The 19530-nt window shown below is 36.0% G+C and overlaps 1 protein-coding gene across 1 annotated transcript in view; it reads left to right on the top strand.

Moving 5' to 3' along the window:
• The window catches only part of DOK6 (docking protein 6), a 236443-nt gene extending 220404 nt beyond the window's left edge, over nt 1–16039 (top strand). The window contains exon 8 of the mRNA XM_057414770.1: nt 15707–16039. Within this exon, the coding sequence (XP_057270753.1) occupies nt 15707–15846 (140 nt within the window). The 3' untranslated portion in view covers nt 15847–16039. The remainder of the gene's footprint in view (nt 1–15706) is intronic.
• Nucleotides 16040–19530: the final 3491 nt, after the last annotated feature.

Genomic DNA, 19530 nt, shown 5'->3' with positions numbered 1-19530 from the left:
TTAGTATATGCTCTATAAAGCATCCTGTTTTAACAAGCCCTCCTCTAAATATGTGGGCACTTGAGAAAACCTAATAGACAAAGAGGAGTTTCTACCTGAGATGTGATCTGTGTATATGAAAAAGAATCATAGAATCATAGAATCATAGAATAGTTTGGGTTGGAAGGAACCCTAAAGATCATCTAGTTCCAACCCCCTGCCATGGGAGTAGGGACACCTTCCACTAGACCAAGTTACTCAAAGACCCATCCAGCCTGGCTGGCTGTAGCTTTTTGATTCTTCAAGGCTATTTCTAATGTACAGAAAAGCTGCAGAGAGTCAACACTGAATTTACACCCCCAAGATTTAGGACAAGAGAACTGCAGCCTAGCTGGGGGGAATTCTGTAGCAGCAACCTCTGCCTGCTCTACATCCCCTTTGTGCTGTTTAACGGACAAAAAGTAAACCTAGCAGACCTGAGAATTGGGAGCAGGTCTATGGTTACAGCTGAGCACATTCTGATCCTCGTTCTTGTTCATGCTAACAAGTTCTTGGCACTGTATATATCTGAAATAGAAATAAATCCTATGACAAAAAGTAGTAAAATACTAAAAAATCAAAACTATTTAAAAGCTACCAGAATATTTTTAAGATTCTTGGTAATAAATTATATATTTTCTGCAGCTCACTCTGTAATGCTTGATGGAAAATGTTCATGCATGATATTGCTGATGAAGTTAAAAAGAGATGGAAATACAGAAATAGGGGTTGTATGAATTCTTAGAAAAATTCAGTTATATGTGATCATCTCATCAGAAAATTTTCCATCATCTATTCCTTGACAATATTTGAATTATTTAGGAATATTTGGAGGGGGAAAAAATAGTTTAGTATTAAAATTATTATTTCTCCAAATTTTAAAAAGTCAAATATTTATCTATTTTGTCATTTATTGTCAACCACTCTTTCAATTCTTATTCAATTAAGGTGAACAAAGGCAAGTGGCTTAATTCCAATTGGCTCTCATCAGGGAAAAAGTATAGTTTGAATTCTGTTGAAGTCTAAGAATTTAAAAGATTTCTCAAAAATAAGCAAAGAAATATGTGTGCATGTCAAAAGGGATAAAGTTAATCCATTTGATGGAACTGCTGAGTAAATATTTTGTCATATAAAATGAACAGTAATGCAAATTCAAATTATTTGTAAAAAGACTAGCATCTGGAAATATTTGGGTTTACTTTTTTTCTTAAAAAAAAAACTTCCTAACATAATAAATAATATTAAATGGTGTATACAGTGGGAGAAATAAGTTAAATAGCAGACTTGAGAGAGACACAGGGAGCAATATTCAAATGCATACTTTACATCTGCCAAGGCCCCCTATGTTTTGCATATACACATTTACTATAGTTTAATTTAGAGACAAGTCTTAATAGAATAGCTCTGCTTTATAATAATTTCCAGTGAGGCAGGAGCTAGATGCAGTGCAAATAATACTAATGGGAGAAAAATAAGAAAAGGCTCTGTTTGAAGAGGTGCTCTCCATCTCACTAAAAAGGACTGTACTGTATCCCTGTACCTAACTTTGATCATCAAGGAATAATGCAGGTTGCAGAGTGACTGCTGTACAAAAGAGTGTCTTAGACCTTCCAGCCTTATTCCTACTATAGCACGAGTGGGTTGAGCAGCACACAGATCCTCCTAGTGGTTTGGTATTGCCCATAATTTGAAATTATTCTCACTGGTTTCATAGCTTCTAGTTGGTAAGTTAAATATACACATATATATACTAGGTTCTTGTTAGGCAAAAATGGGACATTAAACAAACTGTTTTGTGTGACATCACAAAAGTGACTACAATAGATGTAAAGTCCCTGATCAAAGGGTGAAGAAAAAACGCATCCTACTTTGAGGAGTAAATGCTTTGTGTCAGATGGTGCCTCTATTCTTAAACAGTGAAGAATGTTATTTGCCTCCTTTATTTGGTTCAGAGTTAAAATACTAAGATAATACTTCCTTTTCCTCTACCCCAGTTCTTGCAAAGGCGCTGTCACCCAAACACAATAGATACTACTTCACACTACTTCACACTGCTTCACCCTACTTCACATTTTTTTTCTTTTGCATGGCCAAAGTTCAGAAAAAGAAAAAAAAAGAAAGAAAGAAAGAAATCATGTGCTGCGGAGGTTTTTCTTCTCTTTCTTTTCAAACTAGAATTCTTTGCTTTTGGGGAAAGGGAAATTCATGATATTGTGACATATCTTTGATGCTTTTTCAAGGCAATAATTTTTTTAAATGAAGAAGAATAATAGCTAGCTGGTAGAAACAATAACATTGTGTTTTTCAGTGTGCTTCTTGCTGCTACTGCTTCCTTAATTTTGCTCTTAAAGCAACACTTTACTAGTGATAAGACTGTTTTGTAGTGCATTATGGCAGTATAGTTGCCTGAATCATTGCTACTTAGCCATTCTACCAAAGATGTAAAAATTGGATCACCCCTTCCTCATTGCCTCCACTGAAATCCCCAGGTATCTTCTGAAAAACACTTTTATAGGAGCAAAGCATATGGTCTCACAGCCTTCAGCAGCAGGCCTGAATGTCTTCTAAAATTCGCATAGCTCCCTAGTTGTCTTTTAAATTCAATTCCTGATTATCCTCTAAAGTAAATGGACAGGCAGAACCTATACCCCAGAAAAATGCCTTTTCTAGCATATGGTTGGTCTCATGAAGCTCTTTAAAAAAGCAGAAATATCTGTTTTGGTTTTCTTGTCAAAGTGAATTTATGAAGCCAGGGATTGTTGTACTGAGCAGTGACTGGCAGACATTTTGAGTTAGTACATCAGTTTCTGAGCTACTTTAAAGGCTTTTATACCTATTCCTGTATTTTATTAAATATCCATTGTAAAGAAAGGTGGAAGTAACTAACTGTTAGGTGGATCCCATTCTCCCACTGATGAAGAAAACTGTAACATCATAAAAGAATGCAAAGTTCTCATCTTGTGAGAGACAAAGCTCTCCAAGAAAGATATAATACTCTTTCCTCTGTGCCTTAGTAATGCTCATGTCTGCAGCTGCAAAACTATATAAAGAAAATTATTTTAACTACAAGTTCTAGCTATGGACTGTAAATGTGGTGATTTTATGATGCAGAATCAGTGTCCTGAGTAATCAGCATGATACAGTCATCACTGGTGTGAGCTATAACATAAAGGAGTGTAACTCTCATTCTTCTTCTGACATAAATCACTTATATTTTGTTGATAATAGCGTACCTGTCCTACAAAAGTTATCTCACATCTCAGCTTGAGGACTCAGCTAAGGACTCCTCAGTAGTGCTTTATTTTCTTGAACAAGAGATGAATAAAAGTTCTCACAATTACTGATTTTTAATTATTATTTCGCCAGGGAGGAGGAGGCTATAAAGAGATATATCAGAAATAATTGGGAAAAGTAATCTGCTTTCTTCTTTATTTTATGAAATTGCTTCGCTAGGCATTTTTGGTTTGTTTGTTTTTTTCTTTTTACCCTTAAAATTGTCGTCAATATGGTCTTAAAGGAGAGAATACATATGTTTAATTTTAGTTTAGCTTTACTTTTGCAACCTGGAGACAGTACCTTATACAGCACATTTTTGCAGGCTGCCATTTTGCCTTAACATAAAAGTATGTCATCACATTTCATCAGTTTCTGCTGAAGTTATACTTTAACTTCATTTTAAATCACAGCTGATTTTCTGCTCTCAAAATTCCCATTTTTGTCCTTTTGGAAAGCTGCTTATATTCCATTATTCACTTCTCACCTTTTAGAGCTTAACTGATAAACCTAAAGATTTACATGTGAGTTAATAATTTTTGCAGTGTTCATGAATAAGTAGCAACATAACTCAAGAATACCACTGCATATGGTATGCTTCTACATAGATGTTGCTCTGGCAGAATGGGCAGTGAGAGCAGAAACAGCACAAAAAGCAAGCCATGGTGGAGGAAGGCAAAGCTGGTTTTAGTCTCTTTTTTATCCTAATATACTCTGAGCAGCATTCCATGAAAGGCTGCTCTGAATTTCACCTGCTGGTGTGTGGCTTCCAATAGCTGAAAATGACTGGAGCACTGGATGGTCTAGACATACACAAGAAATTCCTCAGACTTCATTCAGAAATTATGAAGTGGGTCCTTTTTGTTACTCCCTTTCCCTTCTACTGCTGATGGCTCCATCCATTCTTCACACTCTTAGCTAAACTGCTACCCAGTACCAGTATCTTTAACATTCAGTCACCCTGTGAGATTCACCTTTGTTCACCTCATCATCTGTATAGTACAACTGCAGACACTCATAATGAATTTAACTTCTGCATTAGAGCTTTTTCCAGTCCAAGCCAATAGCAAAATTGCCATAAGGAAAATGCCTTGCTTTAATGTAAAACACTTTTCTCCAAATCTCTGTGTGAAGTATAATTACTTTGTACATGTCCTGTTCTCCATAGGATTGCTGGTTATTGTTTTGTGCTAAAGGCACTTTTTTTTTTTTTTCATTTCCTAGCCTGCTTTAGTAGCATTTAACTAATAAGTAATGGGAGAGGACAGAATGAACGTCTCTTAAGATATGATAGTTCTCTAACCCTTCCTGCTCCAGCCGGTCAGTCAATTGATTTGCCAGAATGCACTGGGGTTGTCAAGATCCCTTCCCAGCAGCTGGGATTAAGGAAAGTTGTTGAAGGGACTGCTGCTGTGCTGTTCTCACAGCTTCTGTGATTTGAGAGGCCACAAAAAGAATACCAACAAAAAAACAGCCTCAGAGAGCTGCGGAACAGAAAAGGCAGAACAGGACAGAATATTTACAGATTTAATAACAAATTTTAGAGAGAGAAGACATGTAGTTGATAATTTCAGTGTGTCTTACTTTTACCATTGGGTTTTCTATTCTATTTATTTTTTTATTTGCTAGGAGCAGGGGGAGAAATAAGTGCTTTGGCTTAAGCTGTTTTTAGTCATCCGAGAGAGTAACGAAAAGGGGAGGCTCCCATCTCCAGACACAAGCAGATCAAGCAGTTTGACATACCTTCACAAGATTTACCTTCACTCATTTCCTCTAGCTTTTCACAAGTCTGAGGAAAATGACACAGCTTGTTCACACTCAATCACAGTGAATTTCTCTTTCGGGTTAAAAATGGGAAAGAACATCACTTGCATCCCTCAGTGAATTATAGCCATTGTTTTCTATTTCCTGGTGGGTAATTGAAGGTTTTCACAGCTAGAAAAAAATTATTTATAGTATCATGAAAAATGGATTAACTTTCCTGAGTGCTTCATTGATGTTTTAGGCATCTACTTTATTCCAATTAAACTTATATAACCTAAAATCAATGAGCTTCTTTATTTTGCAGAATAAATTATAGAGCAAAATAATTTGTTTAGCCTCTGTAAACTGCCTTATTTTCACGTTTTATATAGATAATCTCTGCAAGGAACGAAAGAGCACAAAGTGCTATTACATTCAATACAGGCAGTAACATTTCCTGTATTCCCAGTGCCTTCAATTGGCTGCACAGAAGCTTTGGGAAAGAACTTAGTAGCTTCCCTGCCAGATTAAAGCTAATAAACTGTTCAACCACCTGTATTGCCTAATAAAAAATGACTCAGAAGACAGCATGGAAGCATGCAGGAGATTTGATATATCTGTCCTCAGAAGTAGGTTTATGCAATTTCCTATTAGTTAGAGAATTTTTCAAACTATACCTCAAGTATTTGTCATAAAATCCATTTCTGTTTTTTTTGTGTACAGTATACAATTTCTCATCTGAAAATAGTAGAATTTGATTTCCAATTCAGATCAGTGCATGTCAATTTATTTCAAGACAATATTTAGCTAAGACAAGTGGAGTGTTTAATGGTCACAGGTAAACTAACTTTAGAAAGTACAATGCAATATTTTTATTCATAGAGAAAAAAAAATCAGTCTGGATACTGAACAGAATATGGAGATGGAAAGATCCTCAATTAAATACCACTGACTGGAAATGGTCTCTGTTATCATGTCAGCAATTAGCATCAGTTCTGTTGGGCTAGCTCAGGATGGGATCCAGTATTACTTATTTCAATCTTGTTCAAGTTTTACCACATGGATCTCAAATTCTCCTATTAATGACAAATTGTTATACTATGAACTTGTCCTTGTGTTTGAGCCTGAAATATTTTAAATAAGCAAAGGTTTTAATTCCTTTTTAAAGAATCATGCTTGGATTATCCTGAATAAACCGCTAAATGTGAGAAATCTGAACTAAATCCTGTAAAAATAAAGGAGGCATTAAGTTGTCATCCTTCAGAAAATACTTAAGAGTCTGCTTGAGGCAGATGGAATAATAATTGAAAAATATCTAAAACAAACAAAAAAAAAAACTAGTTTCTTCTAGTCAGTCTTTTCAATTTTAGCTTCAGTTTTCTCTCTAAAATATAAAATATGCTCAAAATCATAAATCGCAATAGTATAATGGTAGCCTGCAAAATTCCTTACTAAAAAAACAATTACTTTTTCTGGTAGAGCTTTACAACTTCATCTTGCAAACCGATATTAAACTCATAATGATACTATCATTTCAACGAGAAGATTCCCTCTTGTGTGTATAAGCTTATTTGGTTCAGTGCTCCTTTTCAAAACTCTGCTGGTTTCCTACTTCCAGAAGTATGTAAAATGAGTTTTCCCTGGAAAGATTATACTTTTCTAACATTAAAATTAGCTATCACCACACTTTCATTGGGTTAGTACTACTGATGTATGTAGTCTAAGAAACATTTTTAAGTTACAAATATATATAATGACTGCATGCCATTTGGCAGATCATCTTTGCTATTTTAGTGGGAATGTATCAATGCATTCCTAAATCTGTAGTTACGGTTTTTCAGTAATTCACTAATTCAGTCTATTCTTTTAAGTTGTTCTAAGCAGGTGCAGTGAAAGGTGAAGTCCAATTTTAAAGTAAAGCAAGTTCACATTTTAGATAAAATACCTGCAGTCTCATTAAGTAAGTTTAAGGCAAGCCTACAATTTCAAATTATAACACAAACAAAAAGTAAAAATCTGTTGTCCTTTCTACTTTAAAACTGCTGCAGAGGTGTGTCTTCATGTCTTCAAGCATTTGAGGAAACTTCTTAATCATTGCCAGAGAGCTAATTATTAGCTAAGACAATATATCCACTTTTATATAGCATCTATTATTACTATCTGGTTGTGGCTTGAAATAACATTAAGGACTTCTAAAGAATATTTCTAAGGACAATTTCATAGAAAGCTCTTTCATAGAAAGTGTAAGTAACAAATGGCTTAATAAATGCTTTCATTGTATGGCTAAAAAATAGAACACATTTTAATAGGTGTAAGTTCTAAAAGTTGTGTTTCATCCCTGCATATATAAATGTGAAATCTGTTATCCTTTCTGAAATTCATTCACTGGTGACAGAAAATAATGGAAAATCTTTAGTCAGTTTATATAACTTATTTTATTAAACTGGGAACTATGTTTTTACCTCTGATAAACCACCCTTCTCCTCCCCTTCCCAGCAAAATATATATAAGCAAGACCGATTGCCCAGTTCAAAGTTCCTTGAATGAAAGACATTTTACCAAGACTTTACCAATGTCTTTGGAAGACATTGCCTTCAGTTTGGATAGCATTTTGTTCTTAAATACCTGGGAAGTGCAGTAATTAAATGAATATGAGTTCTGTAGCAGAGGTACAAGAATATTGTAAACACCGATGATTTTTCCTGCTTCCATGCAATAAGGAGTGCTAGCAGAGTTCAAACAGGACTGAGATTGAAGTGCAACAATTTGCTGAGGTAATCTAAGACACAGCTGATGCTAAAACGAGTGGTGCCATTACACCTCATAACAAGTTTCAAATCCCAGGCATTCCTTTTCTTTGAACAGGCCAGAAGTGGCGCACATCTGACTCCACAGCAAAAGCCAAGCAGGCATAAAACATGTTTTGGATTTGGTTTTGCTCTTTTGGTTGTTTTTTATAAGGGATAGCTTTGTTACCATGTATCTCCCTATTTCCTTGGCTCTTCAGGTAAGCAAAGAAACTGCCTGGGACAGCCAAAGGTAGGGCTCAGCTGTATCTCCTGCCTATCTTAGACTTTATATTTTATACGTGTTTATTTCTCATGTTATATTTACATGATAAAATTGTCTTTTAAAATTAGTGTTTGTAGAATAGGTATCCGTTTGTGGTCTCATAAATCCTTTGTCCCCATCTTTTCCTGTGTCAAGCAATATAAACTATACTGCCTGCCAAATTTTTCTTTTTATTTTTTTTCCAATCAAAGCTGTATTTTACTTACATAAAAATGTGCTGAAAAACATATCCCCTCCATTGCCTCAGACCAAATTTGCTCTCTGGCTTCAGACCTCATGTGCTGAGTTACATTTTATGGCAATTTTTTATGGGCTAGTTATAAATCTTTGTGATTTACAATGAAAATACTAGTGGGTCAGGAAATATTGGCCATACCAAAGATCAGCAGAATTAAGACAACAAGAAGATTGAAAAGTGCTAATCACTCAGCCTCCAGTAGAATCCATTTTAAAGTGGAGTGTGCTATCTCCACATTATAGACACATTGTCAATGTATTTTTTTCCTTCATTTCACTTTAGATAGTCTAATTTGATAATAGAAATTCATTATTTCATTTCATCTCTGTATTATCAGTAAAATTGCATGAAGCCTGTATAGTGTTTTGTGGAATACATATCCAAGGGGAAATGTCAGCATGGTTTGAAATGCAATAAATATTTAACAGTGAGATATTCCATATCATCAAAGTGATATGCAATGTATAAATTTACATTTTTGAATTGCATTTTTTAGTAAGATGCTTTATGCTAAATCAGTAACAGATTTAGGGGTTGATTTTTTTTAACAAGTTGTCTGATAAAATCTGTGTTTTGATCAGGCATTTATTTTGGCTGTAATAAAAATGCAACAAAAACATTCTGAGGAAGGGAAAAGTGAACCATGAGCTACCAAATTGGTAAATCAAGATGATAACACTGCATACATAGCTACCTACTTCTACTCTGGTAACTGTAATTTTTCAAGGATGTAAAAGAAAAAGTAAATTATGCTCTCAAACTATGCACAGAGATCAACAATCAGTTGACTCTCATAATGACTTGCTACTCTACACAGGAATCAAAAGCAAAAGACAGCAAAGTGTGTGCCTCTACCTACTTAAATGACAGCAGATATCATTATTTGAGACAAATTGACTGAATCCAAGCAATTTCATCTATCTTGCATGTTTGTTTCTTTTTTTTTTACTAGCTTTGTATTTTTTTCTACTTTTCAGTTATTCCAGGAGCAGGGTAATGTTATTATTTTTCCTTTTGTTGCTTTATTATATCCCCATGATGCAAAGCACTATAAAGACTAAAATAATTTTGTTACTGGAGTTTTCCTTAGCTGTTATCTCTTCCCCCTACTTTAGCCTTTCCCATATGCACTTAGGATCAGAGCATTCATTTCTGCTTATTTCTTGCATTTTCCTATCATCATTTGTCAACATTCTCATCCAATTCTAATATTCCTTGAAGAGAAAGAAATAGTCACTTGCAGGAATTTCCATTTTCTTTTTCTTTCCTTAATATTACCAACACAGAATGTCTCAATTTCCTGAAGTTTCTGTTTAAAAAGTTCATTACCTCAAGCTTGAATAGGAAAATGAAATTATTTACATTTTGTATAAAAATGCTTAGTCTCTGTTTACATCTTTGGTAAATGAAATAATTTTACTTTACTTTGGATAAGTGAAGTTCAAGAACAGAGTTATTAGTTTTGTAATAAGTCTTAATTTTGCAAATAATGTGGACGTGTTTTATATTAGTTTCTGGTTGACCGAGTCTGTGGTTGAAAGGATAAATTAGGCCGGAACTGCTAACCACTTTGTACAAGGTACTAAGCCTTTTCAGGTAGCTTTGTTACAGCACTCATTAAAGATTTTATTTAAAGTCTTAATTCAGTTGGTGATATTTTGATATGTTTCTGTATTAAACTGCACACATTTTATCTCAAAAGCTTTTCTTCAGGGTCATAGCAGGGGGGTTGGAACTAGATGATCTTAATGTCCTTTCCAACCCTAACTATTCTATAATGCCTGTATCTTTCATTATAAAACAAAATCCTTGACTGCAGTCGTTTCTCTAACATAGACAAATTGTATCACCTGTTTAATGATTCACAGAAAACTGTGACTCTCCAAATACTGTGTGCCAGGCAGGAAGAACAGCTGAATGTTTTCTTTAACTGATTTAAAACAAAGTAATTTTTTTTTCTTTCACAAAGCAAACTGGCTGAAAATACGGTATTGCACCGTATCACAGAAAAGTTTGGGTTAGAGTATGGGTTTGGAATTGATTCATCCCTCCTGCTTGCTTAGTGCAGGGCTAGCACAGATCAAGGTTTCCTGATAAAGACTTTAAATATCAATAAGCTAAAAATTGAAAGTATCATTAAAAAAAAAAAAATAAAAGAAGAAAATCACTTCTGTAGGATCTGTAAAACCGCATTCAGAAACTCTTGTGATAGGGTTGTGAAACAAGTATATTCCCCTTAGATACTTACTAATCTTGATGCTGGCCAAAAAAAAACCCTCAAAATTATTATTTTAAGTTCAAATTCTAAAGAAAATTAAGATGCTTTTAACTGAGAATAAAATTAAATATTTTAAAATGCTAGCAGCTTTGGGTTTTGATTTGTTTTTTTTTTTTACAGTCACTCTCAGTATATTTCCTATATATTTTATCATCAGTTTATTTTTTTATTCAACGTTATTTCTAATTAATAAACTAAACAATTTTTTTAAAAAATGTTTCCTGATATTCATTTTCCCTTCAGAAAGATAAATATTTAATTAAATGGAATCCAAAATTATTTTAGAAAGTATAAAATTTGGAGCCCACCCATGCTCCCTGGAGTTTTAATTCCAACTGTAGCCAAATTGAAGGGAAAGCTTGTATTTCTTTATTTAAAACTGAAAGAGACCCACAGTTCCATGTGCAATAAGTACATAGAAATCAATATGCTGTAATGTAGTTTATACTATTTTTCAGTTTCCATCTGCTTCCTTCCATTGCATCTTTTTTGAGTGACAGCATAATTGCTGTAGCAATTAATGCCCTTCCAATCCAACTGCATCATTACTGCAAAATAAATGTTTTGCTTTATAGCAGTTTGTCCTGCTATGAAACTTTGCTTTAGTTATTCCAATCATCTAACAGCAGAAAAGGAAAAGCTGCTTTGTCATCAACAGCTTAATAGAAGACACTGTATATTCAATATGGAGAGCTGGCAGAATTTTAACCAGTATAATTCAAAAATAGGATAACAGCAATCATTTATTTTCTGCCTTAAATGAAAATATCTTTTCTGGATGAAATAATAGACACTTAACTGATTTGAGATTGTAGTAAGGGTTTGGTTTTTTTTGAGGAACATTTTCTTTACCCAGAGTAAAATGTGGACTCTCTTTCTTTGCAACAAAAGCCCTTAGAAGATAAAAGCTTCCATCTGAAATAAGCAGTCATAGTAATTTAGTTTATTGCAGTTAGTTTTAAATTTTCCCTAGTGGGCTTTAGGTGCATAGCTGCAGTATATTTCCCATTTTGTCCTGTGCCTTAACAAAAATGCTGCAAAGATTGTTAGAGGTTGAAGCACTTTAAGACATTCTTTCCCATCAAAACCATACCCTCAGTGTAATCTTTTTGGCCTCCTTTAATATAAACAGGCACTTTCACTGATGCTAGGAAAGTCCTTAGAGAACATAAATCTAGATTAAAGGCTAGTACTATTTTTGTGAACTTTTCTGGCTGAAAGGATGCATTTATTCTCCGGTGAGAACTGCATGAGGAAACAACGTACAACTAACCCCTTCTTACTAGCATTTCATTCCTGAAACATCTGTTAGCTAATTGGGTTTTTTCCACCTCCTTGCACCATCCTTTGTAGATAAAATCCTATCGTCTCTGTTTCACTGATTTTCAGACTGTTCTGTTTATTTTGAACAACAGAACTTTCCAATGAATATTTCCAAAAAGAAAAGATTGCTTTACAATGGAACCAGTGATTCACTTTATTTGGTTTTCGCTTGTACTGATTGATTCATAGAAATTTTCTTTTGAACAACTGTGGTTTTCTATAACATTTATAGAAACATCTATTGCAATCACAGTGCTCTTGTCCTCATGAAATCTGAGAGCACTCCCAAGTACAAAACATAATACTAATAAAGATATCAATTTGGCTTTAATTTAATGGCTTTGATTTCTGCTCAGAATCTTAGGAATGTAAATGCAAAATTATATTTTCAAAAATAAATTTATTATTATTACCTAAAAAAAGTAAAACTGTATTTGAAGCACATAATGTTGGGTTTTCTTGCGAAGTCATCTGTTCAGAGGTTAAGAAATCCCAGATGAAAGCTTGCTGTGCAGCTGCAAAAGTCCGGTTATTTTACCTAGTGACTATGTAATATGAGGTACTTTCAAGATCTGCAACTGAAGCTGAAACACAGGAGTCTCTGGTTCTATTAATTTTTAATTACTGAACTGCAAAACCTATGCACTTATATTAGATCTTACATTAGAAAATGCTTCGTCACAGGTTTTCAAAAGTGATCCTGCGTCAGAGAAGTGAGTAGTCTGCTGGCAATAGCATTCACCTGCATTTGGTTGCATATTGCTCACAGGTCATCATTCCCCAAACAAACTATCTCTACCAAAGCCAGTCTGACAAAAACCCTGCCATCTCTTACGCTTGGCTGCTCCTTACCTGTGCCAGTTCAACTGCTTGTAGGGCTTTTGCAAACCAGATGACCAAAGTGCTTCAACCTTTCAGCTGCAATGGCACAACTGAGGGACAGTGAACAGTAGTGTTGGTAGAGAGAAGAAAGGGAACATTTTCAGCTGATTTTTTTTCTGTTACAGAAAGTGTAATGTTGAACTGTACCCACAGGCAGAGAGGAATTTTAACACAGGCCCTGTACATCAGAGATGAGTGTTCTAACCAAAGAACAGCAGATGAGTGTCTTGAATTCTTGCATTGGAAATGAAAAGCATGACCTTCTTTTTCATTTGCAAAAGAAAATGGTTTGACACCTGTCTTCTGGTTAAGAATTTTAATTTTGAATGAAAACCAGAAAAAAGTGCTTCCCAGTGAGCAGCAGTCAGGGAGCTTTTAAAGCTTATTCCTGGATCTCTTCTTTTTTTTCTTTTTTTTTTTTTTCCTTTCATTTAGCTGAGTACTGCAAGTTTTCTCATAGAAATTGTGATCGATTTACTTGTATGTTCATCCATCACTGCTGTTACTAGGAAACCATTGGGTTTTTTTCCTCTACAGAATTGTTAAAAATAAGCACCATGCCATGAAATAAGATCCTTGTGTATAATGCCTCTGCTTCCAACATAATTAAGATCAGGAAAAATCTAATTTTGGTGTAATTTGCCAGTTTGCATTAAATTATCTTGCTGGATCATTCATACCTAATTGCTTTGGACTACAGCTTCATTGCATTCTATGATCCAGAGAGTAAATTTAAATAAGGAAAGGCATTTCCTGTGCAAGCCGCAGGAAAAAAGACTCTCCCGGTCCTGTTGGTGTCTTCAGGTCATGAACTGTGTGTTAATCAAATTCATCTTATGCCAACGTCAGAAGAACTGTAGAGAAGAGTTGGTCTTGTATTCTTGAAAACAACTGTGGTACCAAAGTGCTGCAAGATCCATGAACAGCATTCTTCTTTTCTCTTAACCTTTTAAGACCCAAATGGGGCACAGAAAATACTATTGAAGGAGGAAGCTTAGAAAACAGTGGAACTCAAATTCTACTCTAAAATCTTCTCCTGTTGAAACTTGAATTTCAAAATTCTTACTGCTGACATAAAGTGTAATTATGGAAACACTGCAGTACCCAAGACTCTATAAGGCGGATCAGTATGAGTATTAAAATAATATTTAGTATTCAAATAAAAGAATTTATTATAATTTAGAGTTTCCAGTATGGGATATATATACCAAATAAAATTAAAAAAAAAAAGCTGAACAAACCTCTAAATTTTGGACATTTACTACTTAGAAGTCTTAGGCCAACTCAGAACCATTGGACTATTTAATTATTTTACCACCGTTGTTTTTTTATTAACTTTATTTAAATACATTAATATAGTTCATTCTTTTAAAAACAATATAAGTTGAAAGTAAACATATTGAAAGAGCCATTCTTTCCTAAACTTGCAAATTCTCTGTTACCCATAGCTTTCTCATTTCATTTGAACTGATGTCCTCTACTCATTTTCTGATTATTTCCATAGATGGATGTCACAGTTTGGCTTGAGCCAAGGTGTCTTTGAACTTTAGGGTCTGTTGAGCATGTCTTATTGGATCTAATTATTATATAATGTAGCAGTCAGGGAAAAATCCACTTATTTTCATTAATCCTTTTGGCTAGAGAATAGCTAATATCAGCCCTGTTGTAAGATTTAGCAGCTAGAAATAGTCATTAGAACAGTAAGGACGTGGTAGCAGCTGAGGCATGCATACAGGAAACAGAAGACTTGAATATAATTTCCTTTTTATCCTAAATGGGATTAAATTAATTCATTGGGTTTTTTTTCTCTCTTGGTGCTAGTATTGCTCTCTCTTCTTCAGGGGAATAATGATTATTTATTTTCATGAAGCTGTCAGTAACATTTTATAGCCAAACTTTTCCAAATGCATGCTGGGACAGTTTTGCCAAATCTGGTGAACATCACTCTTAGTTCCAGCACTACTCGAGTAGTCTAGAAAGCTGCCAGCTGTTTTGGAACATTTCACCGTGAGCCTAGTGCTTCAGTGTTTGAGCATATATTCTATCCCTTAATATATCTGTGGTTGACGGAGAAATATGATTTTGCATTCCTACATATAATACATCTATTAAAGACATGTTTAAAAGCATATATCCAATACCATTTTAAATAAGGCTTCAATATGCATTGCCAAAAAATTGAGAATATATGTTGCATGAAGATATGAACTTTGGAAATGAACTTTGTGCTACTAATTAAATGCCAGTTTCAAAAGGGAATTTAGAGGTAGGAAAATGATCAGGTTACAGAACTGGGTCATAGGAGTCATCTTCTGAGTTTGGTCATTGGCTTTTCATGGTTTCCCATCTTGCTGGCTGCGACTGAGCAAGCCATGGTTAATGAGATTCATAAGCCCATCTAAGAAAACACTTCACACATACTCTTCCCAGCTAGTATTCTGCCACATGGGCTATATCCCACCTCCAGTTCATTTTGAAATTACGATGATGCTGTGTTTGCCTGACAAGCTGGCATCCTATTCAAAGACAGTAAGTATATTTAACGGCATTTGTGTGACAAATCCCTTTGAAACTGCTGGCATTACTTCCACTACTTAAGCAGTGCTTCAGATAAAAAAGATGTGCATTAGTGTGCATTTATCAGCTCTAACTGAGAAACATAACTGAGATTTAGAGTAGCAAATATAAGAGATATTATTGATATTATGCAATTAAAAAAAAAACCCAACAAAAATGGCCAATGTGGCACGTCTCCTCTCCAGGTACCCTGGCGCCGTGGGGCAGTATGAAGCCAGCCTATCGAAGTCCGTGTAAATGGTGAAAGCAAATTAAATGAAAGACGAGTTACATCTTTTGTGTCCATGTCCCCTTTACCACAGGTCACAACCTCAGCTCAGCGAAGGTGTCCCGGGCGCAGACATTTCCCAGCTACCAGGAGGAGCAGGGTGAGGAGCACCAGCAGTCCCTCTCACTGGCCAGCAGCTATGCCTTCGGCTATGGCTCAGGCCTGGTACAATGACAGCTGGGAGCAGCCTCGGGAGAGAAACAGTCAAGCCTGGAGCCTGCGGCCAGAGCTGGGGAGCCGCTGGCCCCCTCCACTCCCACTATTTGCCGTGAAAACTGATGCCTACCAGCTCCAGCCGGGTCACCGCCAATGCGGAAACCCGGAGAGGCCGCTTCCCCGAAGCAGAGGCTAAGTCTTTATTTATTTATTTTGCCTTTTGTCAAGAAAGGAGGGGGGCTGTGGGGGAGGGGCGGGAGGGGATGCTTTCGTGTTGTGAGAAATTGGTGGAAACAAATGAAACTGTGTTGATGTGAAGGTTTCTGCATGACTGGAGAAGGGCTGTTCTAGGGCTCCATTGCGATGGTGCATTTGACGCCAGAGCCTTCCTTCCTGCCTCCACCATCAGGCTGTCCCGTCTTAAGCTGTAACATCTTTAGGTCCCACTGATTCCCACTGCAGTCATTGAAGTGTCACCTACTGGAGAGACAGCATCGGTGCTGCAGGGGTCACCTTCAAATCCAAGCGAGTTTGCTCAGTACCCTAGAGGATGGTTGGGTGGTTTTTGAGCCAGACACCGACACATACTGGAGTAGCAGGCTAATATGGTTTGTCGGAATAGAGTTTGACATGTTAAGGTAAGGTTATTGCCTGATACAGCTCTAATCTTAAATTCCCAGGGCACAAATTCATCCCTTACTAATACACGCATAATTCTCACAGCCCCCCTGACAGCTGTGAATGTCCCTATCAGCAGCAGAGTCTCACCCTCAGAATTGCTGCAAAGTCATCTTATTTTCAAATTATTTAGGTAACCATGCCTGCAAGCCTAACTTTAAAAAGTGGGAAAACTGTTCTTCAGACAACTATAAGTGGGACACACCCCCAGCTCGTGACTGCTTGTGCCATGGCTGGGCCAGATATGGTAGAGCTCTGGTCTTGTCTTTCTTATCAGCGTTACTTTGATTTCCTCTGTTTCCTTCTCAGATTTCTGTTTTAGATGCACATTGTATCTTGTATGATCATGTGTCAAGCCTTGATTTACTTTGACAAGGAGGTTGAGTACCTCTCAGTGGAAATTTTCTGTCTTTCGAAGACATCTTTAAAATATGAACTGTGGTAGGTGTGTTTGTAATCAGTAAAATGAGGGAATAAGTTGGAAGGCATACCTGTATGTAGGGAACAAGTTTTATCTATTCTGATCATTTAGACTTTTGTAAGTGGTATCGAATATTTATGTGCTCCTCACAATGCGCTGAAATGTTTCAAATTGTGAGGAGAGAAATCTGCCCTCTTGCTGTGATTCGAGCAGCCTTGTGTTCTGTTCCCAGTAAGAAATGATTGCCATGATTACCAGAAGGATTCGTCTCATTAGTTGTTTCTCAGGACAGGTTCAGGCAGCATATCAAGGAGGAGACACATAGACTCTTTGCCAATGAAATAATCAGTTTTCTGTACCATAAGTTAACTGAAAAAGTTCTGTTGGGCTGTTTTATATATGCACATATATATGTATTAAAAAGTACAGAAGAAACTTCTGCTTTTGTTTAAACAGTATGTCCATCTTTTCTCCAACCATTTTCCAGGCTAAGAGACCTTGCAGACTTACAGTTTTCTACACCTCAGTGAACAGCTGCTGAATAAAATAGCTTTGTGATCCACTTGAATGAAACACTTCTACCCCACCACAATCAGCTTTATTTATTTTTCCTCTTTTTCCCTGTCTCATTCACTACCTTTTCTCCCTTTCACAGTGCTGCCATACTCAGGAATAGAACAGCACCCTAGAGAGTGTATTTTGATGAGCTAAATGAAAAACTGCTCTTCCACACTGTCAGGGATCTGTACCTTTCGTGCTTTCTGAGCTTTACCCATCAAGGAAGCTTCATTCACACTTTTATTTAAGAAAAAAATGTGGTTGACATTTTGCTTTGGGAAAATTTCCAGTTTGCAAATGTTACATGCAAAATGTGATACAAAAGGATAAATGCTTTGCTGGTGTAATACCATTATTCAGGCAGCTTTCCTAAATATACACCTTTTGAGAAACTGGCCAGTTATTTGTGTTCCTATGCAACTGCAGTTCTTTCATATGCCCTAAAATTATATATTTTCTTTAAAATTCCTTAGATTAAGTTTCCCATATGTTCTGTAGATTTCTATGCTGTGTCCATGCAACTATTTTCCTCTGTGACTTGAATACAAGTCATTTAATACTTACATAGTCTACATAGTCCAAAGGTGAGGAAAAGGCAAAACAAGAGAGTATCAAGAACTGCTTTGTAGTTCCAGTGCCCGCATACTTTAACAAACTATCTAAATCCTATAGCTAGTGCTGTAGCTGTAAAAAGCATAAGATCTATATAGTGTGCTCTTTCCATTTCCTGGGGAATGTTTGCTGTCTGTCACAGATGGCTTTGTCTTCCCCTGCAGGGCACGGATATTGTCTAGTTAATGGCAATGTAGATGCTATTTCCAAAGAAAACACACCAAAAAAAAAAAAAGGGGAGGGAGGAAAGATTTGTAATGTATAGAAGCTTTACTAAATAAAATATATTTGCTTTCGGTGCGTAATACAACTACCTTCTCAGCTCATGCATTTATAAATATCTGTAAAGTCCCATCTTGTAGCAATATGCAAAAAAACTCCAGGACAAAGCTGGAGAATGCAACCAACAACAGGCAAACCTGACCTATTGGGAACCTGTTTCTTGCAGGGAGTAAACACAACCACAATGGAAGTTGAAAATAAGGATGTAGCTTCACAGTGTACTGTAACACAATCTAAGAAATCTGTGCACCTGACACAAAAGTATTCGGCAGCCAATAGATGTTGCCATTAGTGCCACTCCAGAACGTCAGATGATTTCACTGTAACATTTGTGTATCTGTATAGTTTCCAGAAATATTCCTCAGAAAAGCTCCATGAGCAGACAGGCACTGCACCAACAGTTTGCCAGAAAATCCTGTTTTCATGGAATTGCTTTAATATTCCTGGCATATGCCTGTCGATAATCTAAGTGATTCCCCACTGAGACTACTTTGTACAGCTCCTAGCGCTTCTGCCAGAAGTAAAACTCTCTTTTGGCACACGTGGTAGAGCTGCCTGCCTAGAGACTAGAAGAGTCTTTGAATAGGCTCAGGGACCCCATGGGACCCTGCTCAAGTCTCGGCACACACATTGACTCCTGACCCAAGAAGAGCTCTCCCGCTTCAGCTAATGAGCTGTGAAGAGATGGAGGGCAACAAAGTGTCTTCAGGGGTAACTAAATGCTACTGGTACAAATGAAACTTAGCACTAGTACATTATAAACAGAAGAAATAATACAAGGCTGTTGCTTTCTTTTGGTTTTGAGGATGCAGTAGAAATATATTCCTGTAACCATGTTTTGTTTTTTTTTTTAATAACCCTTGGTATATTCACCCCTATGAACAAATAACTCACAGCATTGCTAAATATAGTTACTGATGGTAGATCCTATCTGTGAATATTATAGATTGATGCATGCTGGTACTTTTGATTTTTAAGTAAGTCCCTTGGTGCAGAAAAGGAGAAATTGAAGGAGACTCATAATAAATCATCAGATGGTACTAAGGTACTTGAGCTGCCCCATTTTTTAAACAGCTACATGTTATTATTGATATTATAAATCATCTTTGATTATACTCCTCTGAAACTATTTTGTCTGCATATGTAAAGGA

The sequence above is a fragment of the Pezoporus wallicus genome, unplaced genomic scaffold (genome assembly GCF_028554395.1).
Source record: "Pezoporus wallicus isolate ANWC-B61680 ecotype Strahan unplaced genomic scaffold, APGP_CSIRO_Pwel_v1 contig_2, whole genome shotgun sequence".
Classification (NCBI taxonomy): Eukaryota; Metazoa; Chordata; class Aves; order Psittaciformes; family Psittacidae; genus Pezoporus; species Pezoporus wallicus.
Note: the sequence above shows the minus strand (reverse complement) of the source record. Positions and strands in the feature narration are given on the sequence as shown.